The following is a 23,262-nucleotide window of genomic DNA, read 5'->3' on the forward strand; positions in this document are numbered from 1 at the left end:
TCCCTATTATAGCTGCAGTAGCTAGCTAATGCCTCCCTATTATAGCTGCAGTAGGTAGCTAATGCCTCCCTATTATAGCTGCAGTAGCTAGCTAATGCCTCCCTATTATAGCTGCAGTAGCTAGCTAATGCCTCCCTATTATAGCTGCAGTAGCTAGCTAATGCCTCCCTATTATAGCTGCAGTAGGTAGCTAATGCCTCCCTATTATAGCTGCAGTAGCTAGCTAATGCCTCCCTATTATAGCTGCAGTAGCTAGCTAATGCCTCCCTAATATAGCTGCAGTAGCTAGCTAATGCCTCCCTATTATAGCTGCAGACGACGGTTACCGACCTGTCAGTAGAGTTAGAGAACACTAAGTGTGCACTGGACGAGGCTGAGACTGAGTGCACTAAACTCAAGAAACAGGGTAAGTGAGAGACACATATACACTGTGAGAGACGTTATTTCAGTGGGAGTAGGGCGGGGGAGGGGAGGTGAGAGACGTTATTTCAGTGGGAGTGGGGAGGGGGCGGGGGAGGGGAGGTGAGAGACGTTATTTCAGTGGGAGTGGGGAGGGGGCGGGGGAGGGTAAGTGAGAGACGTTATTTCAGTGGGAGTGGGGAGGGGGCGGGGGAGGGGAGGGTAAGTGAGAGACGTTATTTCAGTGGGGAGGGGGCGGGGGAGGGGAGGGTAAGTGAGAGACGTTATTTCAGTGGGGAGGGGAAGGGGCGTGGGTGCAAATAGCGCATTTGCACATATCTTTTATCATACATTTTTTCGTGAATATGAATTGGTTCAAATTTTTTCTGTATTTTAATATCTAACTTAACGCACCATTTAACGTTAAGAGTAATAGTTTGTGAGTTGTGGAACACGACAAGAAAATTGAGAATAATCTTGTGCGAGGGTAGGGACCCAGATGTCGTTTCTAACCCAAATAAACTTTAAGGAGGCTTCTCATCAGTAGCTGCACCTCGTAACTCGGTTTCTGAACTGGAATTCTATGGGCTTCCAGGCGGCCAGACCGAGTATTACCATCCCATCCTTCTAAAGTTCATCACAAGTAGCACCCACCTTGAAGATCTTTGACACCCAGACACACCCCAATGGCGAACAAACTTTGGATATACCTTACTCGGGAATATTATAACCGGGATAATCCGTTTAGTGGTGGGTTTTGGAAGATTTCGCCATATTTTTCCCGGTCAAAAATTTTACCAGTCATAAAAAAAACCGGTCCACGGTGGATTGATTACTGGAGCAGTTGAAGATGCAAAGCCAAGACGTTCCCCAATACCAAGCGGTGGGCAGGAAATTAAGCTCCGACTGACCTTCAGAGCAGTAGCCCCATTAGCGGACAAAATGAAAGTCTTGTTAAGACAACAATACAACTTCGAATTTGACGGTCAGCAGCTCAGGGGGATATCGATAATGATAATGGCGGGGACATTAGCGATAATGAGAATGAGAATACGCTTTAATGAAGATTTGACTTATTATTGCTTAGATTTATTCTCCTTTAAATAGACGTGTCTTTTTTTCTATTTCTGAGTAATATCAATAACTCATAATAATATAACTGTAAATTGAAATAACTTCTTTAACAAGTAACAAAAACAGAAATTTCGGTTAGAAATTTGTTGACCTCTGAAAAAAAAACTTCAAAGGTCGGCCACCGGTAAATACATGACCGGGATAATTTGGCGGGTTTTGGGAAAGTCCGCCATATTTTTCCCGGTCATTAATTTTCCCAGTCATAAATTAACCCGCTATAATATTCCCGAGTAAGGTAATCATTTAACGTTAAGAGTAATAGTTTGTGAGAAACTATGAGGTTTAAAGTCTGATTTTTTCTCAGGCATGGAAACAGAGAATGAGAAAGAAGAAGAAAATCAGACGCTTAACACTGAGGTACTACACATATTTACCTTAACACTGAGGTACTACACATATTTACCTTAACACTGAGGTACTACACATATTTACATATACCTTAACACTGAGGTACTACACATATTTACATATACCTTAACACTGAGGTACTACACATATTTACATATACCTTAACACTGAGGTACTACACATATTTACATATACCTTAACACTGAGGTACTACACATATTTACATATACCTTAACACTGAGGTACTACACATATTCACATATACCTTAACACTGAGGTACTACACATATTCACATATACCTTAACACTGAGGTACTACACATATTTACATATACCTTAACACTGAGGTACTACACATATTTACATATACCTTAACACTGAGGTACTACACATATTTACATATACCTTAACACTGAGGTACTACACATATTTACATATACCTTAACACTGAGGTACTACACATATTTACATATACCTTAACACTGAGGTACTACACATATTTACATATACCTTAACACTGAGGTACTACACATATTTACATATACCTTAACACTGAGATACTACACATATTCACATATACACTGAGGTACTACACATATTTACATATACCTTGTTCACAATAGGACTTGGTTTCAGCTTGTTGACATGAAGGAGTGGTTCTCTTTGAAACTAGACACAGTTGAAAAAGAGAAGACAGAGTTGTCTCTTATAGTCTCTCAAATGAAGCAAGAAAAGGATGAAAGTGAAATTCAGGTGAAACGTATCGAGGAGAAATTATCTGAGCTGAAGCAAGTTAAAGCTGAAAGTGAAAGTCAGGTGAAACTTCAGGAGAAGAAATTATCTGAGCTGGAGCAAGATAAGGATGAAAGTGAAATTCAGGTGAAACTTTTGGAGAGGAAACTATCTGAACAGACCCAGGTCAGTATTTGATTGATCGTGAATTAATTTCATCTCGTCAATCTATTAATATAACAAATAAGTTATTATTTTTTTTAAAGAAACAAAATGTGTATTAAATACTATTTTCAATTACGATCAATCTAAATAGTAGAACTGCAATCAATGGGTAATAATCAGGGATAATAGTTAGGTCATCAAATAATTTCTCACATTTCTGTGCAGGAATGTGTTGAAGCAGGTAAGGAATGTGTTGTCCCAGCCTAAAGAGTTGTAAAGGTAGATGGGCACTACTAGTTAGAGCATATCTAGGTGCCTGTGGGTAGCACTCCATAGTTATCAGTGCTATGACACCGCTTACCTTACGCTCCTCAATGTACGGCACACTATGCAATACAATATCCATTCAGTCATCGCTACTTGACCTGAAATTGAAGAAATACGATAAAATCAATTGCAATTCGTCTAGTGTGATCGTTTAAAATGGATGCTCGTATTTCTTCTCTCGAGATCATTGCCGTTTTATTTGAAACAAAATGACATTTTCATTTCATTTGAATTGTGTTTGTTTTGTTCTATTAGTTAGAGGTTTACTAGGTCTAGTGTAACCCGTATAGATTAGTAGATTCAACATCAGCTTATTGTTTACCATTCATTATAAGGTACTGATTGGTAATGCTTTATAAAGTATAAATAGTAGTATAAATACTACTGGATATTATTTATTATATACTACTACACGCATACTACTACACGCATACTACTACACGCATACTACTACACGCATACTACTACACGCATACTACTACACGCATACTACTACACGCATACTACTACACGCATACTACAACACACATACTGCTACACGCATACTACTACACGCATACTACTACACGCATACTACTACACGCATACTACTACACGCATACTACTACACGCATACTACTACACGCATACTACTACACGCATACTACTACACGCATACTACTACACGCATACTACTACACGCATACTACTACACGCATACTACTACACGCATACTACTACACGCATACTACTACACGCATACTACTACACGCATACTACTACACGCATACTACTACACGCATACTACTACACGCATACTACTACACGCATACTACTACACGCATACTACTACACGCATACTACTACACGCATACTACTACACGCATACTACTACACGCATACTACTACACGCATACTACTACACACATACTGCTACACGCATACTACTACACGCATACTACTACACGCATACTACTACACGCATACTACTACACGCATACTACTACACGCATACTACTACACACATACTACTACACGCATACTACTACACACATACTGCTACACGCATACTACTACACGCATACTACTACACGCATACTACTACACGCATACTACTACACACATACTACTACACGCATACTACTACACGCATACTACTACACGCATACTACTACACGCATACTACTACACGCATACTACTACACACATACTACTACACGCATACTACTACACACATACTACTACACGCATACTACTACACGCATACTACTACACGCATACTACTACACGCATACTACTACACGCATACTACTACACGCATACTACTACACGCATACTACTACACACATACTGCTACACGCATACTACTACACGCATACTACTACACGCATACTACTACACGCATACTACTACACGCATACTACTACACGCATACTACTACACGCATACTACTACACGCATACTACTACACGCATACTACTACACGCATACTACTACACGCATACTACTACACACATACTGCTACACGCATACTACTACACACATACTGCTACACGCATACTACTACACGCATACTACTACACGCATACTGCTACACGCATACTACTACACGCATACTACTACACACATACTGCTACACGCATACTACTACACGCATACTACTACACGCATACTACTACACGCATACTACTACACACATACTACTACACGCATACTACTACACGCATACTACTACACGCATACTACTACACGCATACTACTACACGCATACTACTACACACATACTACTACACGCATACTACTACACACATACTACTACACGCATACTACTACACGCATACTACTACACACATACTGCTACACGCATACTACTACACGCATACTACTACACGCATACTACTACACGCATACTACTACACGCATACTACTACACGCATACTACTACACGCATACTACTACACGCATACTACTACACGCATACTACTACACGCATACTACTACACGCATACTACTACACGCATACTACTACACGCATACTACTACACGCATACTACTACACGCATACTACTACACACATACTGCTACACGCATACTACTACACACATACTGCTACACGCATACTACTACACGCATACTACTACACGCATACTGCTACACGCATACTACTACACGCATACTACTACACGCATACTACTACACGCATACTACTACACGCATACTACTACACGCATACTACTACACGCATACTACTACACGCATACTACTACACGCATACTACTACACGCATACTACTACACGCATACTACTACACGCATACTACTACACGCATACTACTACACGCATACTACTACACGCATACTACTACACGCATACTACTACACGCATACTACTACACGCATACTACTACACGCATACTACTACACGCATACTACTACACGCATACTACTACACGCATACTACTACACGCATACTACTACACGCATACTACTACATGCATACTACTACACGCATACTACTACACGCATACTACTACACGCATACTACTACACGCATACTACTACACGCATACTACTACACGCATACTACTACACGCATACTCTCTCAATATACATTATACTATAATGTTTTTAAAAACTAATTACAACTCTAAAAATCAATTACATTGATTATGTATCGTTATGGAAATATTTTAAGCGGGTAATAGCCTGTCCAAACCCAGGCTACATAACATGAAAACTTTGTTGTAACTTGTATGAAAAGCATTAATAGTAGTATAGAGTATAGAGATATTAACTAATAGTTACAAAGAAACAAAGTACCAGTCACGTGACAAGTAATGAGAAGTCACGTGTCACGTGACAAGTAATGAGAAGTCACGTGACCACGTGACAAGTAATGAGAAGTCACGTGACCACGTGACAAGTAATGAGAAGTCACGTGACCACGTGACAAGTAATGAGAAGTCACGTGACCACGTGACAAGTAATGAGAAGTCACGTGACCACGTGACAAGTAATGAGAAGTCACGTGACCACGTGACAAGTAATGAGAAGTCACGTGACCACGTGACAAGTAATGAGAAGTCACGTGACCACGTGACAAGTAATGAGAAGTCACGTGACCACGTGACAAATAATGAGAAGTCACGTGACCACGTGACAAGTAATGAGAAGTGCTCTGACAAGCCGTGTACTACTGCTGATTAATGATCTGATATATATAGTATGAGCAATATATTAGTAGCACTATATTAGTAGTTTGTGTGTGTTTCACGTGCTTTGCTTTCTAACTCTACTCTTAGTTTTTTAGTGTGTTTGTTAGTGTGTTTGTTATTGTGTTTGTTACTGTGTTTGTTAGTGTGTTCGTATCTAAATATCTGTTGGTCGTATTGATGAGGAGATATGCGGGTTGTAAGATCTATTTTCAAGGTTTTTATTACACTTTATACTTTTATACAGTACTAGTAAGTAGTTTCTCCTCTTTATACAAGAGGCAGGGCGGGTAGAGAAGAGTGCGTAATAATAATGATAACCCCAGGAAACAGAAGCAGGGCGGGTAGAGAAGAGTGCGTAATAATAATGATAACCCCAGGAAACAGAAGCAGGGCGGGTAGAGAAGAGTGCGTAATAATAATGATAACCCCAGGAAACAGAAGCAGGGCGGGTAGAGAAGAGTGCGTAATAATAATGAAAACCCCAGGAAACAGAAGCAGGGCGGGTAGAGAAGAGTGCGTAATATTAATGATAACCCCAGGAAACAGAAGCAGGGCGGGTAGAGAAGAGTACGTAACAATAATGATAACCCCAGGAAACAGAAGCAGGGCGGGTAGAGAAGAGTGCGTAATAATAATGATAACCCCAGGAAACAGAAGCAGGGCGGGTAGAGAAGAGTGCGTAATAATAATGATAACCCCAGGAAACAGAAGCAGGGCGGGTAGAGAAGAGTGCGTAATAATAATGATAACCCCAGGAAACAGAAGCAGGGCGGGTAGAGAAGAGTGCGTAATAATAATGATAACCCCAGGAAACAGATGCAGGGCGGGTAGAGAAGAGTGCGTAATAATAATGATAACCCCAGGAAACAGAAGCAGGGCGGGTAGAGAAGAGTGCGTAATAATAATGATAACCCCAGAAAACAGAAGCAGGGCGGGTAGAGAAGAGTGCGTAATAATAATGATAACCCCAGGAAACAGAAGCAGGGCGGGTAGAGAAGAGTGCGTAATAATAATGATAACCCCAGGAAACAGAAGCAGGGCGGGTAGAGAAGAGTGCGTAATAATAATGATAACCCCAGGAAACAGAAGCAGGGCGGGTAGAGAAGAGTGCGTAATAATAATGATAACCCCAGGAAACAGAAGCAGGGCGGGTAGAGAAGAGTGCGTAATAATAATGATAACCCCAGGAAACAGAAGCAGGGCGGGTAGAGAAGAGTGCGTAATAATAATGATAACCCCAGGAAACAGAAGCAGGGCGGGTAGAGAAGAGTGCTTAATAATAATGATAACCCCAGGAAACAGAAGCAGGGCGGGTAGAGAAGAGTGCGTAATAATAATGATAACCCCAGGAAACAGAAGCAGGGCGGGTAGAGAAGAGTGCGTAATAATAATGGTAACCCCAGGAAACAGAAGCAGGGCGGGTAGAGAAGAGTGCGTAATAATAATGATAACCCCAGGAAACAGAAGCAGGGCGGGTAGAGAAGAGTGCTTAATAATAATGATAACCCCAGGAAACAGAAGCAGGGCGGGTAGAGAAGAGTGCGTAATAATAATGATAACCCCAGGAAACAGAAGCAGGGCGGGTAGAGAAGAGTGCGTAATAATAATGATAACCCCAGGAAACAGAAGCAGGGCGGGTAGAGAAGAGTGCGTAATAATAATGATAACCCCAGGAAACAGAAGCAGGGCGGGTAGAGAAGAGTGCGTAATAATAATGATAACCCCAGGAAACAGAAGCAGGGCGGGTAGAGAAGAGTGCGTAATAATAATGATAACCCCAGGAAACAGAAGCAGGGCGGGTAGAGAAGAGTGCGTAATAATAATGATAACCCCAGGAAACAGAAGCAGGGCGGGTAGAGAAGAGTGCGTAATAATAATGATAACCCCAGGAAACAGAAGCAGGGCGGGTAGAGAAGAGTGCGTAATAATAATGATAACCCCAGGAAACAGAAGCAGGGCGGGTAGAGAAGAGTGCGTAATAATAATGATAACCCCAGGAAACAGAAGCAGGGCGGGTAGAGAAGAGTGCGTAATAATAATGATAACCCCAGGAAACAGAAGCAGGGCGGGTAGAGAAGAGTGCGTAATAATAATGATAACCCCAGGAAACAGAAGCAGGGCGGGTAGAGAAGAGTGCGTAATAATAATGATAACCCCAGGAAACAGAAGCAGGGCGGGTAGAGAAGAGTGCGTAATAATAATGATAACCCCAGGAAACAGAAGCAGGGCGGGTAGAGAAGAGTGCGTAATAATAATGATAACCCCAGGAAACAGAAGCAGGGCGGGTAGAGAAGAGTGCGTAATAATAATGATAACCCCAGGAAACAGAAGCAGGGCGGGTAGAGAAGAGTGCGTAATAATAATGATAACCCCAGGAAACAGAAGCAGGGCGGGTAGAGAAGAGTGCGTAATAATAATGATAACCCCAGGAAACAGAAGCAGGGCGGGTAGAGAAGAGTGCGTAATAATAATGATAACCCCAGGAAACAGAAGCAGGGCGGGTAGAGAAGAGTGCGTAATAATAATGGTAACCCCAGGAAACAGAAGCAGGGCGGGTAGAGAAGAGTGCGTAATAATAATGATAACCCCAGGAAACAGAAGCAGGGCGGGTAGAGAAGAGTGCGTAATAATAATGATAACCCCAGGAAACAGAAGCAGGGCGGGTAGAGAAGAGTGCGTAATAATAATGATAACCCCAGGAAACAGAAGCAGGGCGGGTAGAGAAGAGTGCGTAATAATAATGATAACCCCAGGAAACAGAAGCAGGGCGGGTAGAGAAGAGTGCGTAATAATAATGATAACCCCAGGAAACAGAAGCAGGGCGGGTAGAGAATAGTGCGTAATAATAATGATAACCCCAGGAAACAGAAGCAGGGCGGGTAGAGAAGAGTGCGTAATAATAATGATAACCCCAGGAAACAGAAGCAGGGCGGGTAGAGAAGAGTGCGTAATAATAATGATAACCCCAGGAATCAGAAGCAGGGCGGGTAGAGAAGAGTGCGTAATAATAATGATAACCCCAGGAAACAGAAGCAGGGCGGGTAGAGAATAGTGCGTAATAATAATGATAACCCCAGGAAACAGAAGCAGGGCGGGTAGAGAAGAGTGCGTAATAATAATGATAACCCCAGGAAACAGAAGCAGGGCGGGTAGAGAAGAGTGCGTAATAATAATGATAACCCCAGGAAACAGAAGCAGGGCGGGTAGAGAAGAGTGCGTAATAATAATGATAACCCCAGGAAACAGAAGCAGGGCGGGTAGAGAAGAGTGCGTAATAATAATGATAACCCCAGGAAACAGAAGCAGGGCGGGTAGAGAAGAGTGCGTAATAATAATGATAACCCCAGGAAACAGAAGCAGGGCGGGTAGAGAAGAGTGCGTAATAATAATGATAACCCCAGGAAACAGAAGCAGGGCGGGTAGAGAAGAGTGCGTAATAATAATGATAACCCCAGGAAACAGAAGCAGGGCGGGTAGAGAATAGTGCGTAATAATAATGATAACCCCAGGAAACAGAAGCAGGGCGGGTAGAGAAGAGTGCGTAATAATAATGATAACCCCAGGAAACAGAAGCAGGGCGGGTAGAGAAGAGTGCGCTAGCGGACGAACTAGCCAGCACACAGAATATGTTAGCTGAAACTAGTAACCAGTTAGAAGAAGCAGTAGCTCACAGGCACAAGGAGAAGGGAGAGCTGGAGCACATTCTGGACAGTAAGGAAGGGGAAATAGAAACTCTCAAATCTCACCTAGATCAGGTTCGTTATATTTATTCCAGGTTATATAGTAGTTGTAATAGTGAACCTGGTTAGTAACCAGGTTAGTAACCTAGTTAGTAACCAGGTTAGTAATCTACACGAGAACAGTATCTTTAACAGTGTTAACTGTTACTATATATCTACTACTAACAGTGTTTAAAATGTGCAGGTGGAGAATGATTACGAGGCTTTGGTAGACTCTCTCAACAAGGAAACGGATAATAGGGTGTCAGAACTGCAGAACCAATTAGAGGTAACATTAACTAGAGGGGATGGGGACTATCATCACTACTATCACAGCTATATTTCACCTTTATCACAGCTATATTTCACTATAATCACCGTTATATTTCACTATTATCACCACTATATTTCACTATTACCACCACTATATTTCACTATTACCGCCACTATATTTCACTATTATCACCACTTTATTTCACTATTACCACCACTATATTTCACTATTACCACCACTATATTTCACTATTACCACCACTATGTTTCACTATTACCACCACTATGTTTCACTATTACCACCACTATATTTCACTATTACCACCACTATATTTCACTATTACCACCACTATATTTCACTATTACCACCACTATATTTCACTATTACCACCACTATATTTCACTATTACCACCACTATATTTCACTATAACCACCACTATATTTGACTATTACCACCACGTGTACTAATAATATATCAGACTGCTCTGCAGGAGACAGCAGGAGACATCAGCTCACTAAAATCCCAGCTAAAGGATTTAGGACAGCAACTAGTAGTTTTATCAGGTGAAAGGGAGAGGTTCTACAACGACAACTGTAAACTGAGAGTAGATAATGAGCGGTTGGGAGAGGAGAAAGAGTTGCTAATTACTAAGGTTACTATGGTTACTAATTACTAAGGTTTATAATAGCTACTTATTACTAAGGTTTATAATAGCTACTTATTACTAGGGTTTATAATAGCTACTTATTACTAAGGTTTATAATAGCTACTTATTACTAAGGTTTATAATAGCTACTTATTACTAAGGTTTATAATAGCTACTATTACTAAGGTTTATAATAGCTACTTATTACTAAGGTTAATAATAGCTACTTATTACTAAGGTTTATAATAGCTACTTATTACTAAGGTTTATAATAGCTACTTATTACTAAGGTTTATAATAGCTACTTATTACTAAGGTTTATAATAGCTACTTATTACTAAGGTTTATAATAGCTACTATTACTAAGGTTTATAATAGCTACTTATTACTAAGGTTTATAATAGCTACTTATTACTAAGGTTTATAATAGCTACTATTACTAAGGTTTATAATAGCTACTTATTACTAAGGTTTATAATAGCTACTTATTACTAAGGTTTATAATAGCTACTTATTACTAAGGTTTATAATAGCTACTTATAACTAAGGTTTATAATAGCTACTAATTACTAAGGTTTATAATAGCTACTATTACTAAGGTTTATAATAGCTACTTATTACTAAGGTTTATAATAGCTACTTATTACTAAGGTTTATAATAGCTACTTATTACTAAGGTTTATAATAGCTACTTATTACTAAGGTTTATAATAGCTACTTATTACTAAGGTTTATAATAGCTACTTATTACTAAGGTTTATAATAGCTACTTATTACTAAGGTTTATAACAGCTACTTATTACTAAGGTTTATAATAGCTACTTATTGCTAAGGTTTATAAATGATGTAGGTATGGCGTAGGTATGACGTAGGTATTATGTAGGTATGATGTAGGTATGACATAGGTATGACGTATGTATGACGTAGGTATGACGTAGGTATGACGTATGTATGACGTAGGTATGATGTAGGTATGATGCAGGTATGACGTCACCCCCTCCCACAGGTGGAAGAGGTGAAAGCAGTGAGGGACACACTGGAGCTGGATATAGAGCAACAGGTAGCAGAATATCAGGACATGATGAAGTGCTGCGCTAATCTACAGCAGCAGAACATGGTAAATTATTGTTTATCAGTTATATTAGGGGCCATATACTTAGGACGTCCGCAAAAATCGCAGATTTTCAGACCACCCCCTCCCCCTGTCCGGGTGTGTCCGAATTTTCAAAACCACCCCCCCCCCCCCCCAGCTACTTTTAAGAGTTATTTAGTTGCTAATTAGTTGGTTAATTAGTTAGTTTCTGTTTTTAGTAGGTGCCGCATTTATTTTCCTGTTTATTGTGCTATGCTATGTATATTAATTAGTGTAATAAGTGTGTTGTCCCCCTCCCCCTCCCCCTCCCCCTCCCCTCCCCCTCCCCCTCCTCCTCCCCCTCCCCCTCCCCCTCCCCGTGGTCCTTGTATATAGGACTCTCATCAGCAATTCTCAAGGAAGTTTAGTTGTTGTTTTTAAATATTATATGAGATGAACAAAGTTATCATCACGGCTTTTACAACCCATAAAATGAAGCTTAATAATTAAAGAGATGAAGTTTGTAGGTGTTGATATTTCTTGATTTTCAGAGTTCTTCGTCCTGTTTTCAGTCCCTGAAAGTAAGTGCTTTGCAGCTCCTTTAGTATTTTCAGCTACTTTAGTATTTTCAGCTACTTTGCTATTTTCAGCAACTTTAGTATTTTCAGCAACTTTAGTATTTTCAGCTACTTAAGTATTTTCAGCTACTTTAGTATTTTCAGCTACTTTATTATTTTCAGCTACTTTAGTATTTTCAGCTACTTTAGTATTTTCAGCTACTTTAGTATTTTCAGCTACTTTAGTATTTTCAGCTACTTTAGTATTTTCAGCTACTTTAGTATTTTCAGCTACTTTAGTATTTTCAGCTACTTTATTATTTTCATCTACTTTAGTATTTTCAGCTACTTTAGTATTTTCAGCTACTTTGCTATTTTCAGCAACTTTAGTATTTTCAGCTACTTTAGTATTTTCAGCTACTTTAGTATTTTCAGCTACTTTAGTATTTTCAGCTACTTCAGTATTTTCAGCTACTTCAGTATTTTCAGCTACTTTAGTATTTTCAGCTACTTTAGTATTTTCAGCTACTTTAGTATTTTCAGCTACTTTAGTATTTTCAGCTACTTTAGTATTTTCAGCTACTTTAGTATTTTCAGCTACTTTATTATTTTCATCTACTTTAGTATTTTCAGCTACTTTAGTATTTTCAGCTACTTTAGTATTTTCAGCTACTTTAGTATTTTCAGCTACTTAAGTATTTTCAGCTACTTCAGTATTTTCAGCTACTTCAGTATTTTCAGCTACTTTAGTATTTTCAGCTACTTTATTATTTGCAGCTACTTTAGTATTTTCAGCTACTTCAGTATTTTCAGCTACTTTATTATTTGCAGCTACTTTAGTATTTTCAGCTACTTTAGTATTTTCAGCTACTTTAGTATTTTCAGCTCCTTTAGTTTTTTCAGCTACTTTAGTATTTTCAGCTACTTAAGTATTTTCAGCTACTTCAGTATTTTCAGCTACTTTAGTATTTTCAGCTGCTTTATTATTTTCAGCTGCTTTAGTATTTGCAGCTACTTTAGTATTTTCAGCTACTTCAGTATTTTCAGCTACTTTATTATTTTCAGCTACTTTAGTATTTTCAGCTACTTCAGTATTTTCAGCTACTTTAGTATTTTCAGCTACTTTGCTATTTTCAGCAACTTTAGTATTTTCAGCTACTTTAGTATTTTCAGCTACTTTAGTATTTTCAGCTACTTTAGTATTTTCAGCTACTTCAGTATTTTCAGCTACTTTAGTATTTTCAGCTACTTTAGTATTTTCAGCTACTTCAGTATTTTCAGCTACTTTAGTATTTTCAGCTACTTTAGTATTTTCAGCTACTTTATTATTTTCATCTACTTTAGTATTTTCAGCTACTTTAGTATTTTCAGCTACTTTAGTATTTTCAGCTACTTTAGTATTTTCAGCTACTTTATTATTTTCAGCTACTTTAGTATTTTCAGCTACTTCAGTATTTTCAGCTACGCATCTGCTGCGCTTACGCAGTCTTTTATTCGTCATTTCGAAAGTTTTGTGCTCTTCAAGTAAAGTGCTTGTTTTGATCGTTATAAATTTTAACTCTATTTTAAATAGAATCACAGCTACTTAATGGCAGCCCTACAAATTGCAGAGACAAACTTATCATGAACAGTTTTTAATGTAAGTTACCGATAAAAAGTTTTTCTCATATAATTATTTCTTACCCAGGACTACATCAAAGACCTAGAAGACGCATCGTTCGAACTTAACGAGAAGACGACTCAACTGGAACAAGCAGAAAAAGAGAAAGAACACATCATCCAGTTATTCGAAGATAAGATACGAGAGAAAGAAGTGGATCTTGAGAGGTCTATCCTAGAGAAGAGTGAGATGGAGGGGAGAGCAAAAGAAACGGAGGTGGAACTTTGCAGATCCAAGAGTTCCAACACTACTCTAGATGATGTGAAGAGGAGTCTGGAACAGCAGGTTTGCTGACGTCACTAATTATAGAGATGACGTCACTAATTATAGAGATAACGTCACTAATTATAGAGATGTTACTTGAGCGTGAAATTACTGAACTCTGTAGAATTTGAGGAGTATCTTATTTTTTTCCCGATCCATGACTCAAGTGCTGATTCGCTGAAGACACAAAAGAGTCAAGGACAAGGGTTAGCGAACGAGGTTTTTTTGAGTTGGACTTTCTGTACCAAACTGTACCAAGGTACAATACTTGGTATCAAGGCATTTATCTCGTTTGGGCGAGTTTCTATGTGCCAAACTTGAGATAGCACTTCAAACACAAGAAAATATCTCGAAATCGGTAAAATCTTTGGTACCAATGCATTCGCCCAAACTCGCACAGATTGTTCCTATTATAGTTATCTTACTATCTGGAAAGTTTAAAGAAAATTGATCAACACGATCTCGAGATAAATGTCTTGGTACCACTGAAAACCACCAATTTGGAGATATTTTCTTGTGTTTGAAGTGATATCTCCAATTTGGCATTGAAATTCGCCCAAACTTGCACAGATTGTTCCTATTATAGTTATTCTACTATCTGGATTCTGGAAAGTTTCGAATAAATCATATATTAGGATCTGGATGAAATCGAAAAAAATCTAAAATATATTCTATGTTATTTACTGAAACACTCGATTTTCGACCATTTTATTTGGTACAGTTTTGTAGAAAGTCCTTCTGGGTTTTTTGTATATGGTAGCTTGTGTCCGTCGCCCGTCGTCGTCATATGTACATGGTTGTCGCGCACACAGTTCCTCACTCCGCAAAGTTATTTTGCACGATATTCTGAATTGAGCGGCCATCCACAAAAGAAAATCGGCCTCATTTCGAAACGTAATCATCTTGGCTTATTAGATATATCTCATTGTCTAAATTCCCACCAACGTAAATGTGGTTGAAACTCAACCCTGATCTTGGGTTACAAATTTAATAGCACCGATTTGGCGGGAGTAACATTGGTCCTCACTTTGAGAGAACGTCTTTGTAACGCGCGAAACTCTTTTTATGTAAAATTAAATGCGCGCGCACCGCATGGCGAGCACATGGTATTATTGGTTTGCAAACAGTGTGAATATGTTACACAGTGTGAATATGTTAAACAGTGTGTTAAACAGTGTGAATATGTTACAGCTGACAGCAGTAATTAAAAGTCTAGACGATCTGACAGAAAGATACGAAATTGAGAACAGTATCTTGGAGGAGAAAGTTGTGGAATCCATCAACGTAGTGAAGGAAGTGCAACATCAGGTAGTATAGAGTTATAGTGCGGTAACTGCTGAATAATAAACATGATGACATGATTGCTAATTAGATAATGGCATGCTTACTAATTAAATAATTAATTAAATAATTAATTACCCAGGCCGAGGAGACTCTGCACGATCAGCTGACAGAGCAGAAGGAGGAAATGTACAAAGAGTTCAGGGAGGAGATGGAGAGTATCAGAGAGAAACATGAGTCTGCAATATGGTGAATACCAGATTGAAGAATATCTATTTGTTCCCTTTTGCTAACCAGTAGCTCACTCTGGACCTCAGCTAGTTCTTTGATTGCATGTTTCGCTTCCGATTTCAACGAGTCTACTTCTAAACATCCACTTTTCAGCAACTTGATCAAGTCTAGCAAACAATTGACAACTTTGAACAAAAACGATGACAGTTCCTTTTTCGTTCCTCCATTTGTAAAGAAATAAATCCTGACAAATGTAACATTTCAGTGAAGTGAGGGATCAGACGAGTACAGCCATGTCGGAGTTCAAGAGGAAATGTGAGAAGAAGATGAGAGAAATGAAGGAGAGATACACGGAGGATACAAATAGCAAGGAAGGTGTTATATCTGGGCTGAGGGAGGAAGTTGTGGAGAAGAGCAACCATTTTGAGAGCGAGATCGCAAAACTGAAAGAAATTGTAAGGGGTTTCAAACAAGACTCACATTTATTGTTGTGAAGTTTACAACTTCAATAGGTAGGAACATGAGAAGGACATATTTACCCCGCTAATATTCAATAAATACGAATATGTTTGATAAACTGCGTTTCTTCAGTTTGCCCAAGATAAAACGCTCCTCATCAACAGCCTATCATCAGATAAAGATAAACTCCTCGATAAAATCAACCAGATATCAGAAGATAAAATAAAACAGGTAGATAACGTCCACAATTCCTGCAACTTGACACCACTTCAAATACACTGTAAAACAACACGCCGTCCTTTATTACGTGTTATTAATATGTCTGGTGTTAACTTTACCTTTAATTTCACTGAGTCCCCCGCCCGACTTGTAGTGTACAGGGGGGCGCCCCCTGTAGCGCCCGACTACAGGGGGGCGCCACTGCCCGACTACAGGGGGGCGCCACCTGTAGCGCCCGACTACAGGGGGGCGCCACCGCCCGACTGCAGGGGGGCGCCCCCTGTAGCGCCCGACTACAGGGGGGCGCCACTGCCCGACTACAGGGGGGCGCCACTGCCCGACTACAGGGGGGCGCCACCTGTAGCGCCCGACTACAGGGGGGCGCCACCTGTACTGCCCGACTACAGGGGGGCGCCCCCTGTAGCGCCCGACTACAGGGGGGCGCCACCTGTACTGCCCGACTACAGGGGGCGCCCCCCTGTAGCGCCCGACTACAGGGGGGCGCCCCCTGTAGCGCCCGACTACAGGGGGGCGCCACTGCCCGACTTGGTATTTTAAGTAAAGTCCCGCATTTGTGTGACAGTTGTTTAAAGGTTGTGTCTTGTGGTGCTAGAGTTAATAACTTCAATCCTCCTCATACTTATCATCAATGGGTAAGATTTGATTGGGGGGGGGGGGGGGGGGAGGGTTGGGGGATCTCAAATGGCATACATTTTTATGGAGAAAATGGAAAAAACTTTGAACAAATTGACATTTTATGCCATTTATACCATGGTATTTTCGTCATCGAATGACATATATGACGCCTAAATTGGACATCCTAACATGTTTATTTACACATACATTTTTTTACAACCCTCATGTTCGAGCCTGAAAATTGTTTAAGGTTGAAATGCGATAAAAGGGCAAAAATTCAATTTATATCGTTCTTTAACATTTAAGGCCGAAATTTTGTAAAATGTTGGTTTTTCTAATGGCATAAATTTCTATGGAGAAAACAGAAAAACATTTGAGTTAATAGACATTGATTATTCCATATAAGGTCATTGCCCCCCTAAACCCCCACACCCCCAACAACCGGCCAAGAAACCATAGTAATATTATATGTTACCATAGTAACATTATATCATGGAAATACTTTAACATAACTCTCGTTCCCAGTTGGAGGAAACTCACCAAAAAGACGCAGAGATATTTGGTGAAAAGTTGAGAAACTTACAAGAAACATGTGATAGGTTTGAGAAAGAGGGAAAGGAGACGAGCGAGCTGCTGCTCGAGAACACTGCGAGACTGCAGCATCAAATTGAAACGGTTTGTTATTTTTTAAGGGGGGGTTGTTAAAGCATTTTGTTTCCTTATTTGATTCCAACTGTTTTTTATACGCATAGTTCACTGGATAACTTGTTTTCAGATCACAGAAGCCAACTCAAAATCAGAATCAGCCTTTAAATTAGAAATATCAGAGCTAGAACTGAGTGGAATTAAGAAAGACGAGGAAATATGCCGTCTCCAGGACAAAGTAGCAGTTCTAAAAGAGAACCTAGCTTCCAAACAGCATGATATGGAGCAACATGCTGTGGAACTAGGTAACCTCGTCTCAAAACATGGCAGACAGGTGTCTAACCTCCTTAGTGAGCATGAGAAGGAGTTAGAGGACCTGAGTCGTATACACGAGGAGGAGGTGACTAGTCTGGTGGACAAGAACTGTGATATCTTGCAGGTGGTTACTATGGTTACTGTAATTGTTACTATGGTTACTGTAATTGTTACTATGGTTACTGTATTTGTTACTATGGTTACTGTAATTGTTACTATGGTTACTGTGATTGTTACTATGGTTACTGTAATTGTTATTATGGTTACTGTAATTGTTACCATGGTTACTGTAATTGTTACTATGGTTACTGTAATTGTTACTATGGTTACTGTAATTGTTAATATGGTTACTTTTAACCACAATCTCTTCACGTCCACTCATTAAAGTCCTATGATGCTAAATGCTGTAGTGTACCCCCTCTGTAGTGTACCCCCTACCCCCCCTGTAGTGTACCCCCTACCCCCTGTAGTGTACCCCCCTGTAGTGTACCCCCTACCCCCCTCCTGTAGTGTACCCCCTACCCCCCCTGTAGTGTACCCCCCTCCTGTAGTGTACCCCCCTGTAGTGTACCCCCTCTGTAGTTTACCTCCTACCCCCCTCCTGTAGTGTACCCCCCTCCTGTAGTGTACCCCCCTCCTGTAGTGTACCCCCCTGTAGTGTACCCCCCTCCTGTAGTGTACCCCCCTCCTGTAGTGTACCCCCCTGTAGTGTACCCCCCTCCTGTAGTGTACCCCCCTCCTGTAGTGTACCCCCCTGTAGTGTACCCCCTCTGTAGTGTACCCCCTCCTGTAGTGTACCCCCTGTAGTGTACCCCCCTGTAGTGTACCCCCCCCCTGTAGTTTACCCCCCTCCCCCCGCTAAATATAGCTCCCAGGCTTGTATTTCTAGTCTTGTATTTCTCACAGGAGATGGAAAGGAAGAATCTATCAGAACGAAAGTGTTTGGTATCAGAATACAACGATCTGATAGAGTCGATAAAGATAGAACAAAAAGAAGAGGCAGAGATTCTGAGGGTTCGTCACGAGGAGATAAAGAGAGATCTCCAGAAGAAAAACGAAGATTTGGAAGAGGAGAAGAAGGAATCAGCTAAGAAGAATGAAGACTTGGTGGCTACATTGGATGAGTCTCAGATAGTATTAAGGGAGAAGGATCAGGAGATAGATATCCTGAATGAGGAGATCTTCAAGGTACCTATACATTTTAGCACGTTCAAGTTGCCATATTAAGGTTCCAAACGTTAATTTAAAATATTTTCAATGCTATTTGAGGTCTGAGCTCGGTATTAGTACACGGTGCAGTAAGTAGTATTAGTGTTAGTAGAAGAAGTACTAAGTAGTTCAGGATGCATGACAGTTGACAGCCTGACAACCCTGCAGTTACAAGGGGACAATGTACAAACACTTCAAGACCACGACCAGGAGCTATCTGTCCTGGAGACAGAGCGAGAGGAAATTATCTCCTCTTTTAAAGAGAAAGAGACCAAACTTCTAGAGGAAGTAGAGAATGTTCGGGAAACTTCATTTGTTGAAATAGAGGGTACAGTGGCTGAAATGGAGGAACAGAGGGAAATGTACCAAGATCTCTCACACAAATACGAACAGGTTATTTTTATCAACTTTTACTAAGGATTTGTAACCATGCAAATTATCTATGTTATAAAAACGATCATGTTGCAAACTATCTTTTATTCGTGTCCTTTAATTCAAGCTAAAAAATAGACACAATTCACCGATTAAACAGGTCAACTATACAGTGTATAGTATACTATACTATACAGTGTATAGTATACTATACAGTGTATAGTATAGTATACAGGGTGTATAGTATACACCCTCCCATCACAGGAAGTTCCTGAACATTGGAGGCTGCACCCAGTCGTGTTTTTCATGCGCGTGAGGAAAGTGTCTGTAAGCCACGTCCCGGTGAACATTCAAATCAGCACGCCCATTTTCTAGGAACATTCCTGTGATTCTTGATCCGTTTTGCACGTGTGGAGAATGCGCGCTTTCCGGTCCATCCTCTTCACTGTCACTCCCAGAGACAACACTGGTTCTCACCACAGCACTAGTTGGAAGTTCAGGTATAACTTCCAAAGGCAGAGCTTTGAATGGAGTCAACCCTAAAGCCTGAACCACTGAGGTAATCTCTCCTTCATAAAATGTTGTGACGTCAGTGAAATGTGTGACGTCGTTTGGATCAGTTTTATTGCTTGCGTCCCCAAAATTTTCCCCCCCTTCACTCTCAAAGGGGTTTTTCCCTTCCCTTTTTTAAAAAATTTAGTAAAGGGAAAATTTTAAATTTTTTCCATTTTTATCGATTCCTGAAAACCCCTTCCCCCCCCCCAAAAATTTTTACCCCTTTTCCCCAATTTTGGGGGTCCCCCCTTTTTGGCCCTTTACCTTAAATTTTGTACCCCACTTGACCCTTGCGAATGTACCCCTTATGGCCCCCTTTTAAAATTTTTACCAAAAAAGGGAAACTTTTAAAGGGGTTTTTTTTCCCCCCTTTTTAAAATTCCCCCTCTGTCCCCCACAGTTTTCCCTTTTTTCCCTTTGGCCCCCCTTTTTTCCCCAACTGGGCCCCCAAATCGGGGTATTTTTACAAGGGGTTAAAATTTACATGGCAAAACAAGGTACTTTTAAAATGGTTTTACTTAAAATTTTTTAAAAACTAAAGGTGCCCCTAAAAATTTTGGGAAAAATTTTAAAAAGGGGGGTTCCTTAAAAATGTACCTAAAATAAAAACTTAAAACGAGGAAAATTTTAATGTACCTACAGAGGGCCCCCCCCAGTGGACCCCTTTTTTCCCCTTTGGGGGTCCCCCCTTTCAAACCTGTACCCCTTTCTTTTTACCCTCCCCGGGGTACCCCTTTTTACCCCAAATTTTTACTTTAAAAAATTTTCCCCCCAATTTTCCCCAAAGGGGTTTTCCTCCCCGTTGGTTTAAAATGGGTTTTTACCATTATGGTATTTACATGGTTACCACGAGGGGTTTTCCCTCTGAAAACCTTTTTGTGGGTACTAAAAGAAAAATTTTTTAAAAGGTAATTTTTTAATGAAAACAAGTGAAAAACCCAAAAAGTTTAAAAACAATGGCAAAAAATTTTTCAAAGTGAAAAACTAAAGGTTTTTCTAAGTGTTCCCCAAAAAGTGTTTATTTAAAAGGTTAAAACAAAAGGGGTTTTCCCCTTTTAAAAAATTTTTCTAAAGGTACTTTTAAACAATGTTTCCCCTACAAGAAAAATTTTACAAAAGGACCAAAGTGCTTTAATTTCAAAAAGCTATAAAAAAATTTGTTACACGGGTTTAAAAAAGGGGTTTTAAAGTTTTAATAAATGTTACAAAAGGGTAAAAGCTAATATGTTAAAAATTAGTTTTACTTTAATTTAAAAAAAAACAAAAGGTTACTTTATTTCCTTGGTTTCTGTGTTTTCTTTGTTAGGTTCATGTGTTTTATAAATTTATTTTTATAAAGTTTTTTTTTAAGTGTTATTTGGTTTAAAAATTAGTTTTAATAGTTTCCATAAAGTAAGTTTTTAACAAGTGTTTAAAGGTAAAATTTACATGATGACAAAAGGTTAAATTGGGTGTTTCAATTTAAAGGGGTTTTATAGGGTTTCCCCCCCTTTCTTTTTCTTTTCCCCCTTTCTCCCTTTCTCTTTCTCTTTTTTAAATTTCTTTTTTCTCTTTCCAAATTTCCTTTTAAAAAATTTTCTTTTTTTTCCTTTCTTTTCCCTTTTTCTCCCCTCTTTTTTTCTTCCCCAAAAATTTCAAATTTAAATTATTTTTTTTCCCCCCTTCCCTGAGGTAAAAAAACTAAAAAATTCAAACAAATAAAGAAAAATTTAAAAATTAGCAGAATTTAAAAACAGAAATTCGTTTACAGTTTTTGCAGAAATTTAAAAAAATTTAAAACGAAAATGCCCTCACCCGAACTTGGCCCGTAAAATTTTTTTATTGTACTAAAAAAACATTCTTGTGTTATTACTTTTGCCGGGTTTTATTTTATTTGGGAAGGAAAACCCCCCCTTTTTTGGGGGTTAAAATACCCTTTTTTTAAATTTTAAAAAAAGGGGTTAATTTTCTAAATTTTTTAAAATTTTATTTTTGGTTTTTTAACCCAAAGTTTTTTTATTTTAAAAAAGAATGTTTTAATGTATAATGATAAAAATTAAGGGGGGTTTTAACCCGGGGGAGTTTTTAACTGTTTTAAAATTTTAAAGTAAATTTTTTATATAATGCCCCCTCAAAATTTTAAGAAAAAAAAGTAAACCTACTAATTTTAAAGGAAATCCCCTTAGGCATTTTTGGCCAACCCCTTGCCCCTGGGTGCTTCTGTAAATTTTTATTTTTTTGAACTTTTTGAGTTGGTTGCACTCAAAGGGCTGATCCTTTTTAGAGTTCAAATTGGGTTCTGCGTTTAGTCTATTTTTTTAAAATTTTTATTTTGACAATCTTACATTTGGGGGATTAAAAAAAGGGATAAAACCATTTAAAATTATCCCCAAAAGGGAAACTTTTTTAAAAAAAGTTTTTAAACCCAAATTAAATTTAAAAAATAATAAAAGAAAGGGGAAATTATATTTTTATTTTTATTAATTAAAAAGGCTTTTTTGGGGGAAAATAAAATTTTCCCCCCCCCCCAACTTTTAAACCCCCTAAAAAAGGGGTTTTACCCCTAAAAATGGGGAAAACCCCCAAAATTTTTTTCCCCCCCCAAAAGGGGGTAAAAAAAAGGGGTACCCCCCTAACGGGGGGGCCCCTAAAAAAAGGGGCCCCCCTAACGGGGTTTTTTTAAAAATTTTACCCCCAAAAGATATCCCCCTAACGAGGGGGACCCCCCCAAACATTCCCCCTCAGATTACCCCCTAAAAAATTAAAACCCAAAATTTTTAAAACCCCCGATGGGTCCCCTACAATGGGGCCCCCTAAGTGGGGTTAAAAAGGGGGGTTTACCCCCAAAAAGTTACCCCTCGATTTTAACC

General features: G+C 39.3%; 1 protein-coding gene across 1 annotated transcript in view; it reads left to right on the forward strand.

Annotated features, from left to right (window-relative positions):
- The window catches only part of LOC134814330 (ninein-like), a 53,896-nt gene extending 33,993 nt beyond the window's left edge, over positions 1–19,903 (forward strand). Inside the window, exons 20-36 of the mRNA XM_063822425.1 lie at positions 310–406; positions 1,838–1,890; positions 2,518–2,799; positions 9,862–10,053; positions 10,223–10,306; positions 10,783–10,944; positions 11,945–12,055; positions 12,562–12,591; positions 14,255–14,512; positions 15,683–15,799; positions 15,915–16,021; positions 16,269–16,458; positions 16,595–16,693; positions 17,843–17,992; positions 18,093–18,401; positions 19,184–19,465; positions 19,655–19,903. Coding sequence (XP_063678495.1) covers positions 310–406; positions 1,838–1,890; positions 2,518–2,799; positions 9,862–10,053; positions 10,223–10,306; positions 10,783–10,944; positions 11,945–12,055; positions 12,562–12,591; positions 14,255–14,512; positions 15,683–15,799; positions 15,915–16,021; positions 16,269–16,458; positions 16,595–16,693; positions 17,843–17,992; positions 18,093–18,401; positions 19,184–19,465; positions 19,655–19,903 — 2,772 coding nt within the window. The remainder of the gene's footprint in view (positions 1–309; positions 407–1,837; positions 1,891–2,517; positions 2,800–9,861; positions 10,054–10,222; positions 10,307–10,782; positions 10,945–11,944; positions 12,056–12,561; positions 12,592–14,254; positions 14,513–15,682; positions 15,800–15,914; positions 16,022–16,268; positions 16,459–16,594; positions 16,694–17,842; positions 17,993–18,092; positions 18,402–19,183; positions 19,466–19,654) is intronic.
- The last annotated feature ends 3,359 nt before the right edge of the window (positions 19,904–23,262 follow it).

The sequence above is a fragment of the Bolinopsis microptera genome, chromosome 4 (genome assembly GCF_026151205.1).
Source record: "Bolinopsis microptera isolate Bmic1 chromosome 4, MBARI_Bmic_1.0, whole genome shotgun sequence".
Lineage (NCBI taxonomy): Eukaryota > Metazoa > Ctenophora > Tentaculata > Lobata > Bolinopsidae > Bolinopsis > Bolinopsis microptera.